At 60.7% G+C, this 13,892-nt stretch overlaps 1 protein-coding gene across 1 annotated transcript; it reads left to right on the top strand.

Annotated features, from left to right (window-relative positions):
- Positions 1-646: 646 nt before the first annotated feature.
- On the top strand, positions 647-11,337 carry VANGL2 (VANGL planar cell polarity protein 2). Its single transcript, XM_068994998.1, has 9 exons — positions 647-693; positions 3,976-4,118; positions 5,724-5,985; positions 6,083-6,203; positions 7,741-8,348; positions 9,160-9,296; positions 9,441-9,576; positions 10,129-10,360; positions 10,979-11,337. The coding sequence occupies exons 3-9, from the start codon at positions 5,915-5,917 to the stop codon at positions 11,237-11,239; spliced, it is 1,566 nt and encodes a 521-aa protein (XP_068851099.1). The 5' UTR covers positions 647-693; positions 3,976-4,118; positions 5,724-5,914; the 3' UTR covers positions 11,240-11,337.
- The last annotated feature ends 2,555 nt before the right edge of the window (positions 11,338-13,892 follow it).

Here is a 13,892-nt window from a genome sequence, read left to right as displayed (position 1 = left end):
CACGGGGATTCTTCCCCTAAAAAACGCGGGGACCCCTCCCCAAAACACGGGGATTCTTCCCCAAAAAAACGCGGGGACCCGTCCCCAAAACACGGGGATTCTTCCCTAAAAAACGCGGCCCCTTCCCCAAAACACGGGGATTCTTCCCCAAAAAAACGCGGGGACCCCTCCCCAAAACACGGGGATTCTTCCCCAAAAAACGGGGACCCCGCCCTAAAAACCGTCCCCCCACCCCCCCCCCCCTTCAAGCGCATCCTCACCCCAAATCCCCCCGGCCCGGGAAGCGGGTGGGACCCCCGGGCGGGTGCGGAGGGTGGGACCCCCGGGGGTGCCGGGGGGGGGTCCCGGGGTGTCGGGAGGGGGGTCCCGGGGTGCCGGGGGGGTCGCCGGGTGTCCCCCCGCCCCAGACAATGGCCCCGGAGCGGCGCCGGCAGCGCGGAGCGCAGACAATGGGCGGGAGCGGCCGGGAACGGGGGGGGCTCCGGGCCGGGGGAGGGGGGGCCCCGCTGGGAATCGGGGTTTCCTCCGCCTCCTCCTCCTCTTCCTCCTCCTCCTCCTCCTCCTCTCCTCCTCCTCTCGTTCTCCTCCTCCTCCTCTCCTCCTCCTCCTCCTCCTCCTCCTCCTCCGCCGCCGCCGCCGCCGCCGCCGGGATTTCGGTGCGGGGGGGACGCGCACAAAGGTGCGGCGGCGATGGTGAGTGCGGGGGCATTCGGGGCGATTTCGGGGGGATCCCGGGGGGATCCCGGGATGCGGAGCAGCCCCGGAGCCGGGAAAGGGGAGCGGGGCCGAGCCGGGGCCGCGCTGGGCGCCTTCCCTGCGGGAAGGGCCCCGGGAGCCGCGGATTTTCCTGGGCTGGCGGCGGCTGCTCCGAGAGCCCCGAGCCCGGGCCCGGAGCCGGGGGTCGGGCGGGGGGGGCCGGGGGTGGGGAGGGGGCGAGGGGACCCCCGGGGTTCACCCCCGGGGCTGCGGGGCTCCGGTGGAGCCTCCTCGGGGCGCGATGCGACCCCCGGGGACCCCCCCGGGACCTCCTGAATCCCCCCCCGGGTGCGGCGGCGATGCCACGGCGGCCTCGGAGCCCTTTGTGGCCATCCCGAGGGCACCTGCGGGGTGTCCCCGGTGTCCCCATCACCTGCGGGGTGTCCCCGGTGTGTCCCCATCACCTGCGGGGTGTCCCTGGTGTCCCCATCACCTGCGGGGTGGCCCCGAGGTGTCCCCATCACCTGCAGGGTGGCCCCCATGTGTCCCCCGCTGTTCTCCGGTGTCCCCGTCCCCGTCCCGGGGTGTGCCCGGTGCCCCCCGGTGCCCCCATCCCGGGGTGTTCCCGGGGTGTGCCCGGTGCCCCCCGGTGCCCCCATCCCGGGGTGTTCCCGGGGTGTTCCCGGTGCCCCCCGGTGTCCCCCATCCCCATCCCGGGGTGTGCCCGGTGTCCCCATCCCCTTCCCGGGGTGTTCCCGGTGCCCCCCGGTGCCCCCATCCCCATCCCGGGGTGTGCCCGGTGCCCCCATCCCCATCCCGGGGTGTGCCCGGTGTCCCCGTCCCCATCCCCTTCCCGGGGTGTTCCCGGTGCCCCCCGGTGCCCCCATCCCCTTCCCGGGGTGTTCCCGGTGCCCCCCGGTGCCCCCCGGTGCCCCCATCCCCATCCCGGGGTGTTCCCGGTGCCCCCATCCCCATCCCGGGGTGTGCCCGGTGCCCCCCGGCTGCCGGGACAGACCCGGCCGGATCCCGAGCCGGTTCCTCTCGGAGCCGTCCTGGCGCAGCGCCCTGAGCCGCCAGGGAGTTCCCGGGATTATTTTTCCTTTGGGAAGAGGCGTCGGGAGCCTTTTCCCCCCTCCAGGCCTGGCTGCGATGAAAACACACCAAAACAACAACAACAACAACGAAAAAAGGGAGATTTGGGAATAACGAAATCTCCTCCTCTGGCTCCATCCCAAAGATTCTGGGATGGGGCTGGGAGCGAGCCGGGCTCAGATGGGATCCCAGAGCTTCTCCCGAGGATTTTCCAGGGGCTTTGTGAAGCTCGGGATGAGCGCGGAGGATTTAATTAACAATTAACAATTAATTAACAGGCGGCGGCCGGAGGGGAGCTGGGGGTGGCAGATTTGGGGTCGAGGTCGCCGTGTCCCCTCCATATTCCAGAGGCGCTGGGGGTGTCTCCAGCCTCTGGAATGATCCAGTGGGATTCCTTGTTTTCCCCGGCTCCTGGCAGACAATGGGGCCGGAGGGGGCGTCGGGAGCAGCCCCAGGTCCCGGATCCGGCTGAATTTGGGATTTGGGATGGGTTTTCCAAGCGCTGCGGCGGCGGGAGGAGGTTTTATGGATTTATTGGCCGGGATGCCCGGGAAGAGGCCTGGGAAGGGACCTGGGGCCGTTCCTGGCTCAGAATCCTGGTCAGCACCACCCCAAATCCAAGGAATTTCAGCCCTGCTGCCCTCCAGGATCCCTGGATGTGGATGAAAATGTCCCAGCGCTGCTCGATCCCAAATGGATCCTGTCCCTGCGCCGCTTTTCCGGGATCCAGGACGTGGAAGGGACTCAGGGAGGGCTGGATCCCCATCCCTGGAGGTGTCCAAGGAATTCTTGGAATTCGGTCCGAGTGGAACGATGTTGATCCAGCCCAGCCTGGACTTGGTGACCTCGGAGATCTTTTCCACCCTGGATAATCCTGGGATTCTCACCCCTGTCTGGAACCACATCCCAGATTCCCGACTGAATCCTGGAGTTTGATTCCCCTGGAAAAGGAGCCTCGGGATGCTCCCACCCCATTCCCAACCCTCCCAGATTCCCAATTCCTCCGGGATGGGAATCCCGAGTCCTTCATCCGCCGGATTTTCCCTCTTCCCTTTGCTCCAGGAGGGCTTTTTTTCCAGGAAAACTCATTCCCAACTCTCCGAAAGCCACGGGAAGTGGGGACACAACCCCGGATCCACCTGGACAGGGATGAGGAGTGGATTTTCCTCTTGGAATTCTCCCTCTGGAACCATTGGGAAGAAGCTTTTCCATCTGGGAATGCTTGGATTTATTTTCTTTTTAATTATTTTCGGTTTTTGGGGAATATTCGAATCCAAACCTTGGATCCTGTTGGAGGTCCAGGACTTTGATCCCGAGCTCTGCTCCAGCCCCATCCCGGGAAAAATTCCAGTCTGGACTTGAAGACGTCGGGAACAGCGAAGCCTCCCCTTCCCCGGGGGGATTTTTCGGGAGCTTTGATCACTCCGGGATTAAAAAATGGGAATTTTCCTGCTCCTCTTTTGCATCCGGCTCTGGCTCCCGGCATCTCCCAGAGCCCGGGAATCCATTCCCGGCTTTTCCAGGCCTGTGGAACCGGCTCTGCCCACTCTGCATCCAAGAAAAATCCCTTCTTTCCCTGCTGGAACGAGAGGATGAGGAGCCCCTGGATCCCGCTGGAATTCCCAAATTCCCTTTTGAAAACTGCTGGGATGGGGGCAATTCCCCACTGGAGATCGGGAATTAATTCCCGGCTTTTCCGGGGCTCTGGGACCCTGGGATATCTGGAAAATGCAGGGATTTCTGGAAAATCCCAAATTTATCTCAGCTGAATCCATGAGTTGGTGTTGGGAGACCCTGGGATTCCTGGAAAACCCAGGGATTCCTGGAAAACCCCAAATTTGCTTCATCTGGAGACACTGGGATTCCTGGAAAATGCCAGGATTTCTGGACAATCCCAAATTTACTGGAGACACCGGGATTTCCAGAAAACTCCGGGATTCCTGGAAAATCCCAAATTTATTCCGGCCGATCACCCAGGACAATGATTCCCAAAAATTCTGGGATGCCCGGTGGGGGTGTCCAAGCCACATCCGTCAGTGCTTTTCCCAGGTGCTCCCAAGGAATCCCTAAGCGCCGGGATCTGGGAATTGGCGGGATCTGGGAATTGGCGGGATTCGGGAATTGGCAGGATTTGGGAATTCCAGCCTGGAAAGGGCTCCTGAATTCCCTCTTTTTTGGCTCTCCCAGCTCCAGGGCGGCCCCCCCGTGCCGTGAGGAGCCCCCCATGCCCGGCCCTTTTCCGATGCCGGCCCCTCCGGAGGCTCCGGATGCTCCAAAGGCCTCGGTGAGAGCCGGGACGGAGCCGCCGCCGCCACCGCCGGAGCCGCCCGGTGAGTGAGCCCCAGTACACGGCTCTTACTGGGGGTACTGGGACACCCTGGGACCCCCAGTGACTGCCCCTTACTGGGGGTACTGGGATATACTGGGAGCCCAGGATCCACCCCTTACTGATGTGACTGGGCCTCACTGGGCCCATTCCCGTTTCCAGCCCCATTCCCATTTCCAGCCCCATTCCCATCTCTCAGCCCCATTCCCACATCCCGGCCCCATTCCCGTCTCCCAGCCCCATTCCCATCTCTCAGCCCCATTCCCATTTCCAGCCCCATTCCCATTTCCAGCCCCATTCCCATCTCCCAGCCCCATTCCCATCTCCCAGCCCCATTCCCGTTTCCAGCCCCATTCCTGTCTCCAGCCCCATTCCCATCTCCCAGCCCCATTCCCATCTCCCAGCCCCATTCCCGTTTCCAGCCCCATTCCCACATCCCGGCCCCATTCCCATCTCCAGCCCCATTCCCATCTCCCAGCCCCATTCCCATCTCCCAGCCCCATTCCCATTTCCAACCCCATTCCCATCTCCAGCCCCATTCCCATCTCCCAGCCCCATTCCCATCTCCCAGCCCCATTCCCATCTCTCAGCCCCATTCCCATTTCCAGCCCCATTCCCACATCCCAGCCCCATTCCCATCTCCAGCCCCATTCCCGTTTCCAGCCCCATTCCCATCTCCAGCCCCATTCCCATCTCCCGGACAACGCCAGGATGGGGGAAAGGCCTCGGTTTCCACGGAGATCTGTGTGGGAACATCCAGAATTCCAGACAAAGGAATTCCACCCCCCCTCCCCCTTTTCGCCTCCTTGACCCCTTCTCCCCCTTTCCCGAGGCCTTGGAAAAGAGGCCGAAGGATTTTTTTGGGGTTGATTTGGTGGGAATGGGATTTCCATGGAAACCTGGGAAGCTGGGAAAGCTCCCAAAGGCAGCCAGGGCCTCCCAAATTGGGGGATTTGGGGTGTCCAGATTCCCCCAAAAAGCCTCGGGAAAAGGCAGCAGGATTTGGCAGGATCATCCAAAGGGATCCAGCATTCCCAGATTCCCAAGGAGGGGGACACAGCCTCACATCCCCTTCAGGGAGTTTCGGGGTCCCCAAAATCAGCGGGGGGAGCTGGGAGGGGACCCCGGGAGATTCCTGGGATGTGCCCAGGAGGGGGAGGGACCTGACCCCAAATTCCCTCTCCCTACTGACCCCAAATTCCCTCTCCCTGCTTATCCCAAATTCCCATTTCCTCCTGACCCCAAATTCCCTCTCCCTCCTGACCCCAAATTCCTCTTCCTCCTGACCCCAAATTCCCTCTCCCTCCTGACCCCAAATTCCTCTTCCTCCTGACCCCAAATTCCCTCTCCCTGCTTATCCCAAATTCCTGTTTCCTGCTGACCCCAAATTCCCTCTCCCTACTGATCCCAAATTCCTTTTCCCTGCTTATCCCAAATTCCCTCTCCCTCCTGACCCCAAATTCCCTTTCCTGGCCCCATTTCCCACCAAGGAATGGGATGCAGGGATGGGAGCAGCACTGGGCAAGGAGATGACCCCCCTCCCCCCCTTACTGGGCCATACTGGTCCATACTGGGCCGGCACCAGTGACCCTCCCCGGTGTCCCCGCAGGTGGGCGCGTCCTTTTCTCCTGAGCGAGGCCACCCCAAGGTGACAAAATTGAGCCCCTCAAGGTCACGGTCGACTTCCTGAAGGTGCCCCTGGGCCTGAAGAAGCCCCCCCTGAAGGAGGCCCTGGCCGCTCTCCCGGGAAAACCCAAATCCCACGTCCTGGAGCGGCACAAATCCCGGCGTTCCGACGCCATGGATAATGAGTCGCAATATTCGGGATATTCCTACAAATCCGGCCATTCCCGCAGCTCCCGCAAGCACAGGTGAGGGATCCGGGGGTCCCCTGTCCCCGCTCCGTGGGTGTCCCCATCCCGGTGGGGGTTCCCATCCCGCTTCCCATTTTTTTCCCCGTTTTTCCAGGGATCGGCGGGAGCGGCACCGCTCCAAAAGCCGGGATGGGACGCGCGGGGACAAATCCGTGACCATCCAAGCGCCGGGAGAGCCTTTGCTGGACAACGAATCCACGCGGGGGGACGAGAGGGTGAGCGGGAAAAGGGGGGAAGGAGCGGGGTTGGAATCCCGAGGGTGGGATCCCGGTGGCTCCGGGAGCTTCCCGGCGGAATTTCCCGGCGGAGCGGTCGAGCCGGTCGGGCCGGTCCCAGGAAAATGAGAAAATGAAAGGGGACGCGGCTCTGGCGGCGCCTCGGGAAAAGCTGGGGCTGGAAAACGCCCCTGGATCCGATCCCGATGGATCCAATCGCCGAGGATTCACCCCAATTCCCATGGGATGGAGCAGAGGAGGCTGCCCCACCCCGGGGGTCCACAGTGCCCCCCGTTCCCGGGTTCTGGAATTCCTCCGGACTCTGCAGAGCCTGATCCCGGCCTTTCATCCTCTCCCAATCCGCCCACGCCGGCGGCGGCTCCGGCGCTTTTCATGTTCCCTCTCTGGCTTCTCTGGGAATGGGGCTCCCAAACTCGCCCTTCCCGTCCCTCTGGAAAGCCCCAGGCTCCGGTTTGCCCTTTGGGATGAAATTCATGGAATCGTGGAGTTGCTTGGAAGGATCATCCCATGGGCTGGGACACCTCCCACTGTCCCAGGCTGCTCCAAGCCCCGTCCAGCCCGGAACTGGGCACTTCCAAGGATGGGGAATCCATGGAATGACCTCGCAGGGGAGAATTCCCTGGTTTTCCTGCAGAAATTTGTGGGGAAAATTCAGACACGAGAAAAAAAAACCCAACCCAAAATCCAGGAATGTCCAAGTGCCGAGAGCCAGGATGAGGGAAAGACACAAGGACAGGGGTGTGGGAAGGAATCCAGCTGGGAATGGGTTTTTTCAGCACCCCTCTGGCTGGGAGAGGGGGTTCTGGAGCAGGGAAGGGCCTGTCCGGAGCAATTCCCGACAATTCCCGACAATTCCCGACAATTCCCGACAATTCCCAACAATTCCTAGCCGTTCCCAGCCTTCCCGGCGCGGGCAGCGCGGGGGTGTGCCGGGCATGTTCCTTCTGGCCCCGCCAGCCAGGGGGGTTTGCTGGGAAACCTGGGAGCTTCCCGATCCCAAAGCTGCTCCTGCCGGAGCCGGCGCTTTCCCAGAGGGAAAAATCCCGGCGGAATCGCTGCTTCCCGTCCCGGCTCCGGGCTGAGGTTCCGCCATCCCGAGCGGGGGCGATGGCGCCGGGAAGCGCTCCCGGCTTGGAGGTGGGATGGGGGTGTGGAGCAGGGAATGAAGGAATTGGGGGACCAGCCCTTGGAACGTCCCCTGTCACCTCCCGAGGGTGGCAGCTCCTGGGTTGGAGGTTCTGGAGGTGGGATGGGGGTCTGGGAATGCTCCTCTGGGATTGAAGGGGTGCGGGAAGCAGCCCTTGGAAGGTCCCCTGTCCCCTCCTCAGGGTGACAATGGGGACACTCCAGCCTTGGAGGTGGCAGGGCTGGGAGGTCCTGGAGGTGAGGTGGGACACGGAGCCACCCCTTGGGACGTCACCTCCTCCCCTTGGAATGACTCCTGGGCGGTGGTGGGGGGGAGGAACCACCTGGGACCCGGAACCAGCCCTCGGAATGTCCCCTGCCCCCTCCCCAGGACGACAACTGGGGCGAGACCACCACGGTGGTGACGGGGACGTCGGAGCACAGCATCTCCCACGATGACCTCACGCGCATCACCAAGGACATGGAGGACAGCGCCCACCTGGACTGCTCCCGCCACCTGGGCGTGGCCCTGGCCGTGGCCCTGGCCCTCCTGGCCTTCCTCACGCCCTTGGCCTTCCTCCTCCTCCCGCAGCTGCTGTGGCGGGAGGAGCTGGAGCCCTGCGGGACCCCCTGCGAGGGGCTCTTCATCTCGGTGGCCTTCAAACTCCTCATCCTCCTGCTGGGCAGCTGGGCCTTGTTCTTCCGCCGCCCCAAAGCCTTCTTCCCGCGCGTCTTCGTCTTCCGGGCCTTGCTCATGGTCCTGGTTTTCCTGCTGGTCGTGTCCTACTGGCTTTTTTACGGAGTGCGGATCTTGGATTCGCGGGATCGCAACTACCGGGGCGTGGTGCAGTTCGCCGTGTCCTTGGTGGACGCTCTGCTCTTCGTCCACTACTTGGCCGTGGTGCTGCTGGAGCTGCGGCAGCTCCAGCCCCAGTTCACGCTCAAGGCCGTGCGCTCGGCCGACGGCGCCAGCCACTTCTACAACGTCGGTCACCTCAGGTAGGGACGGCTCTGGTGGCCTGGGTGGACGTTCCCGTGGTGGGAATGGGAATTTCTTCATGGAAAAGGTGGTGAGGGTCAGCTTGGAGGAGGTTGGAAGGAGATTGGGGTTTTTTTTTCCATTTGGGATCGTCCCATCGGGAGGACGAGGGGTTGGAGCGAGGTGGGGTTGGGTTCTTCTCCCAGGGAAATGGGGATGGGGCTGGAGCAGCAGGAGAAGGGAATGGAGAGTCCTGAGGGAGCTGGGGGGGCTCTGCCAGAGAAAAGGGGGATCTGGGGGGGATTTGGGGCTCTTCCAGGGGGGATTTGGGATCTGATCGCAGAGAACGGGGCCAGCACAAGAGGGAACAGCCTCGAGCTGTGCCAGGGGAGGCTCAGGGTGGATATTTGGGAAAATCCCTCCTGGAAAGGGCGGCCAGGCCTTGGGAGGGGCTGCCCAGGGAGGGTTGGAGTGGCCATCCCTGGAGGTGTCCGAGGGATCCCTGGAGGTTCCTCTGGGTCACCAGAGGGGATCAGGCACAGCTTGGCCTCGATGATCCTGGAGATCTTCTCCAAGCTGGGAATTGATGGATCACAGAATGGTTTGGGTTGGAAGGACCTTAAAGATCCCCAATCCACGGGCAGGGACACCTCCCACCACCCCAGGTGCCTCCAGCCTGGCCTTGGACACTCTCAGGGATGGGGCACCCCCAGCTGCTCCGGGAATTCCATTCCCACCCCTCCCTCCCTGCCCCTCCTGTTGCTCCGTGTGTGTCCCCTTCGCACATTCCCGGCTCTCCCCATGCCCCACATTCCCGGCTTTTCCCCGCAGCATCCAGCGAGCAGCCGTGTGGATCCTGGAGAATTACTACCATGACTTCCCGGTCTACAACCCCGCCCTCCTCAACCTTCCAAAATCCGTCCTGTCCAAGAAAATGTCCGGCTTTAAGGTCTATTCCCTCGGCGAGGGTGAGATTCCCCCTTTTCCCTTGGCTTCTCCTCTCGTTCTCCTGCCGCTTTTCCATCCCCGTCCTCGCATTCCCGTCCGGAATTTTTTGGGGGGAGCTCCGGGTGCTTTCTCCCACCTCATCCCTGCTCCGAACTCCCCCGCAGAGAATTCCACGAACAATTCCACGGGGCAGTCGCGGGCGGTGATCGCGGCGGCGGCGCGGCGGCGCGACAACAGCCACAACGAGTTCTACTACGAGGAGGCCGAGCACGAGCGCCGGGTGCGGAAACGCCGCGCCAGGTACGGAAAAACCCAGGGATTCCTCGCGTCGGGAATGCCGCGGCGAGCTCATCGCAGGTTTTCCGTGAGGATGGGGAGCTCCCGTGGTCAGCTCCAGCTCATCCCAAGGGTGGTTGTTCGGATGGATCTTCCACCAAGTTGGTTTGGGGGGAAGGTTGGGTTGCCTCATCCATTTGAGTGATCCCGCCAGATCCAAGGGGGTTTCCATGCCAGATCCAACGGATTTTCCATCCCAAATCCAAGGGGTTTTCTATTCCAAATCCAATGGGTTTTCCATCCCAAATCCAGGGGGTTTTCCATCCCAAATCCAATGGGTTTTCCATCCCAAATCCAAGGGGTTTCCCATGCCAAATCCAAGGGGTTTTCCATTCCAAATCCAGGGGGTTTTCCATCCCAAATCCAGGGAGTTTTCCATCCCAAATCCAGGGGTTTTCCATCCCAGATCCAAGGAGTTTTCCATCCCAAATCCAGGGATTTTCCATCCCAAATCCAGGGGTTTTCCATCCTAAATCCAAGGGCTTTTCCATCCCAAATCCATGGCTCTCCTGGCAGGCTGGTGGTGGCGGTGGAAGAGGCCTTCACCCACATCAAGCGGCTGCAGGAGGAGGACCAGAAGAACCCGCGGGAGATCATGGACCCGCGCGAGGCGGCCCAGGCCATCTTCGCCTCCATGGCCCGGGCCATGCAGAAGTACCTGAGGACCACCAAGCAGCAGCCCTACCACACCATGGAGAGCATCCTGCAGCACCTGGAGTTCTGCATCACCCACGACATGACCCCCAAGGTGGGCGGGGTTGTCCAAACGGGAGGATTTGGGTGGGATTTTTCCATTTGGGATCGTCCCATTGGGAGGACGAGGGGTTGGAGCGAGGTGGGGTTGGGTTCTTCTCCCAGGGAAATGGGGACAGGGCTGGAGCAGCAGGAGAAGGGAATGGAGAGTCCTGAGGGAGCTGGGGGGCTCATCCCAGAGAAAAGGGGAATCTGGGGGGGATTTGGGGCTCTTCCAGCGGGGATTTGGGATCTGATCCCAGGGAACGGGGCCAGGACAAGAGGGAACAGCCTCGAGCTGTGCCAGGGGAGGCTCAGGGTGGATATTTGGGAAAATCCCTCCTGGAAAGGGCGGCCAGGCCTTGGGAGGGGCTGCCCAGGGAGGGTTGGAGTGGCCATCCCTGGAGGTGTCCGAGGGATCCCTGGACGTTGGAGTGGGGGACCAGGGCAGGGTTGATCCCACCTCGGACTCGATGACCTTGGAGCTCTTTCCCACCCCCAACAATCCCAGGATCCATCCACAAAAATCCCCAGAGCAGCACCACGGAGCCGTTTTTTCCACCTTCAGGCTCCATAAAAAGCTTGGGCTGAGCCATCCGGAGGTGACATTCCCGTGTCCTTTCCCTCTCCCAAGGCCTTCCTGGAGCGGTACCTGACGGCCGGCCCCACCATCCAGTACCACAAGGACCGCTGGCTGGCCAAGCAGTGGACACTGGTCAGCGAGGAGCCGGTGACCAACGGCCTCAAGGATGGCGTGGTCTTCGTGCTCAAGCGCCAGGACTTCAGCCTGGTGGTGTCCACCAAGAAGATCCCATTCTTCAAGCTCTCCGAGGAATTCGTGGACCCCAAGTCGCACAAGTTCATCATGAGGCTGCAGTCGGAGACCTCGGTGTGACCCCCACAGGGATTGGCCGGGATGGGACATTTCCTGAATCCCTCCGGCTCCGAATCTCCGAATTTGGCTCCTCTGGATCCCTCCGGCCCCGCGAGGCCGCGGAAAAACCGGGAAGCCGCTCCCGGCTCCGGCGCCTTCCTGGGATCACGCCCACTCTCCCATTTTTGAGGTGGCTGAGCCCTTTTTCCTCCTCCTCGTCCTCCTCCTCGTCCTCCTCGTCCTCCTCGTCCTTCTCATCCTCCTCGTCCTCCTCCTCGTCCTCCTCGTCCTCCTCCTCGTCCTCCTCGTCCTCCTCCTCCTCCTCCTCGTCCTCCTCCTCCTCGTCCTCCTCCTCCTCGTCCTCGTCCTCGTCCTCGTCCTCATCCTCCTCGTCCTCCTCGTCCTCGTCCTCGTCCTCCTCCTCCTCCTCCTCCTCCTCCTCCTTCTTCCCGAAATCCGGATCCTTTGGAGCATCTCCCCGGCACGGCAGCGGCGGTGCCGTAACTCAAGGGCTAATTCCAAGAATTCCCAACTTCCTTCTTCACCAGCATCTCGGAGCAGCTCCAGGTCCCACGGACCTTCTGCTCCTGTCCATTTTCTCCTGGACAACTGTCCTGGCTCTGGCCTTAAACCACTGCCCGGCCCTGGGGCTGGGATTTCATCCCAAGGGAATTTTTTTCTGGGGGGTGGGAGGGGAAGGATTTTGGAATCACCTCCACGATCCACGGCTGCTATGGAAAAGCTCCCTGGTGTATCCCAGGTTTCAGGAGCCTCCTCCTCTGCCGATGGGTTTTTAGGGGAAACGAGTGGAAATCTGGTTTTTTGGAGGAGCTGAAGGTTGGATTGGGGTTTTTTAGGTGGGATTTGCAGCTCCTCAGGGGATCCACTTCCCAAATCCCAGCGGCATTTCCGTGGGGGCTTCCCGGTGCCGTTGGAGTGATCCTGGATCCATAACCCTGAGGAACTCCTGGAAGAGGTCAGCGAGGTCCTTAAGGAGCGTCCCTCGGTGAGGTGGCCCCGTGGCGATCCCACCGAATTCCCACCGGGATGCAAAAGGAGCTGGGTTTGCCTTCTCCTGATTTTTTTGTTAATACCTCACGGATCGATTTGGAATTTTTTTCCCCGTTTTTTTTCTTTTCCCCGCTCCAGATTCCATCTCCAGCCTTGAGGGGTTGGAAGTGCCGGATTTCATTCCAGGGAGGCGTTTCGGGGTCGGATTTTGGGGTTGGTTTTGTCCTAAGCACTAAAAGAGGGGAGTTTGGAGCCGGGGGAGGCTTCCCCAGTAAGCACCAGTAGCAAAATGGGCGGATCCATCCCCATCCCAATTCCAGGAAATCCCCAATTTTTGGGGAACTTCTTTTGGGGGGAACTTTTTTGGGGGGGAATTTCAACCCCCTCCTGCTGCTCCCATCATTTTCCAGCCTTTTGGGGCCGAAGGATCCGGATTTCACCCCCCGATCCTTCGGCTGGATCTGCCTGGGCTGGGGGAGATTTTCCATCCGGGAATTCCAGGAGATAAAAAAAATCCCATTTTTTTGGTTCCGTTTTTGGGCTTGGGTTTGGATTTCGTTTTCCCGCCGAGCTGAGACCTTTGTGCATGCGTGTAGAAAGTTGTAAAATGTCAAATTAATGGTTTTTAATATATATAAAGAAAAGGAAAAGCTTGGATTTTCCCGGTTTTTTGCAGTGGATCGGAGCGTTCCGGCAGTGGTAGGAATTTTTCTGTTGGTGTTCGGTTGTTTTTTGGTTTTGTTTCTGGTTTTTTTTTTCATAGAGGAACTACAATTGTACAATTTTTTTTTTTTTTTTTTTTTAATAAAATGAACCCGTTTTGGCTTTTTTTAAATTTTAATTCCTTTTGGCTTGGGGTCTGTGGGGGCCGAGAGTTTGGGGTCTGTGGGGTCAAGGATTTGGAGTCTGTGGGGCCAAGGATTTGGGGTCTGTGGAGCCAAGGTGTGGGGTCTGTGGGGCCAACAGGATTTGGAATTTACAGGGCAGAGTTTGGGGTTTGTGGAGCCAAAGATTTGGGGTCTCTGGGTTCGAGGTATGGGGTTTATAAGGCCAAGGATTTGGGGGCTTTGCCACTAAAGTTTAGGGATCTACAGAACCAAACTTTTGGGATCTGTGGGGCCAAAAGCTCGGGAATTTTGGGGCCGAGGATTTGGGGTGGATGCCCAACTCCTCCTGTGCTCATCCCACACCAGCCCCGACCCCTCAGGCCCCGTCCTGGTTTTTAGGGCTGCCCCAAAAAAAATTCTGCTCTGAGCCCCTCAATCACCTGAGGAGCCCTGGGGGGGTTTTTTGGGGTGGGGGCTGGGTTATTCCACCCTTTTAGGGTTTTTTTCCATCCACGAACCCCCAAACCTTCCCCCGCACCCCAAATCCCCCAGAACTGCCCCAAAACACGGGGGGAAAAAATGACAGAGGCGTCCCAGAAGAGAAATTCCAAGGGTTTTTTGGGATAAAATCCCACTTTTTTGTGTTGTCCCCGCCCTGTCCTCACGCAGGGGACACCGGCGGGACCTCGGGGTGGCCTGGAAGCCACTGGGCCACCCCTGGGGACCCTCAGGAGTCACCCGGGAGCAAGTCCAGCTGGGGAGGAGGAAAAGCGGGAGTTGGGAGGGGCTGGAATTGTCCCTTTATCCCAGGAATTGTCCCTTTATCCCAGGAATTC

Source organism: Aphelocoma coerulescens, chromosome 25 (genome assembly GCF_041296385.1).
Source record: "Aphelocoma coerulescens isolate FSJ_1873_10779 chromosome 25, UR_Acoe_1.0, whole genome shotgun sequence".
Classification (NCBI taxonomy): Eukaryota; Metazoa; Chordata; class Aves; order Passeriformes; family Corvidae; genus Aphelocoma; species Aphelocoma coerulescens.
This window is presented reverse-complemented; position numbering and strand designations above follow the sequence as displayed.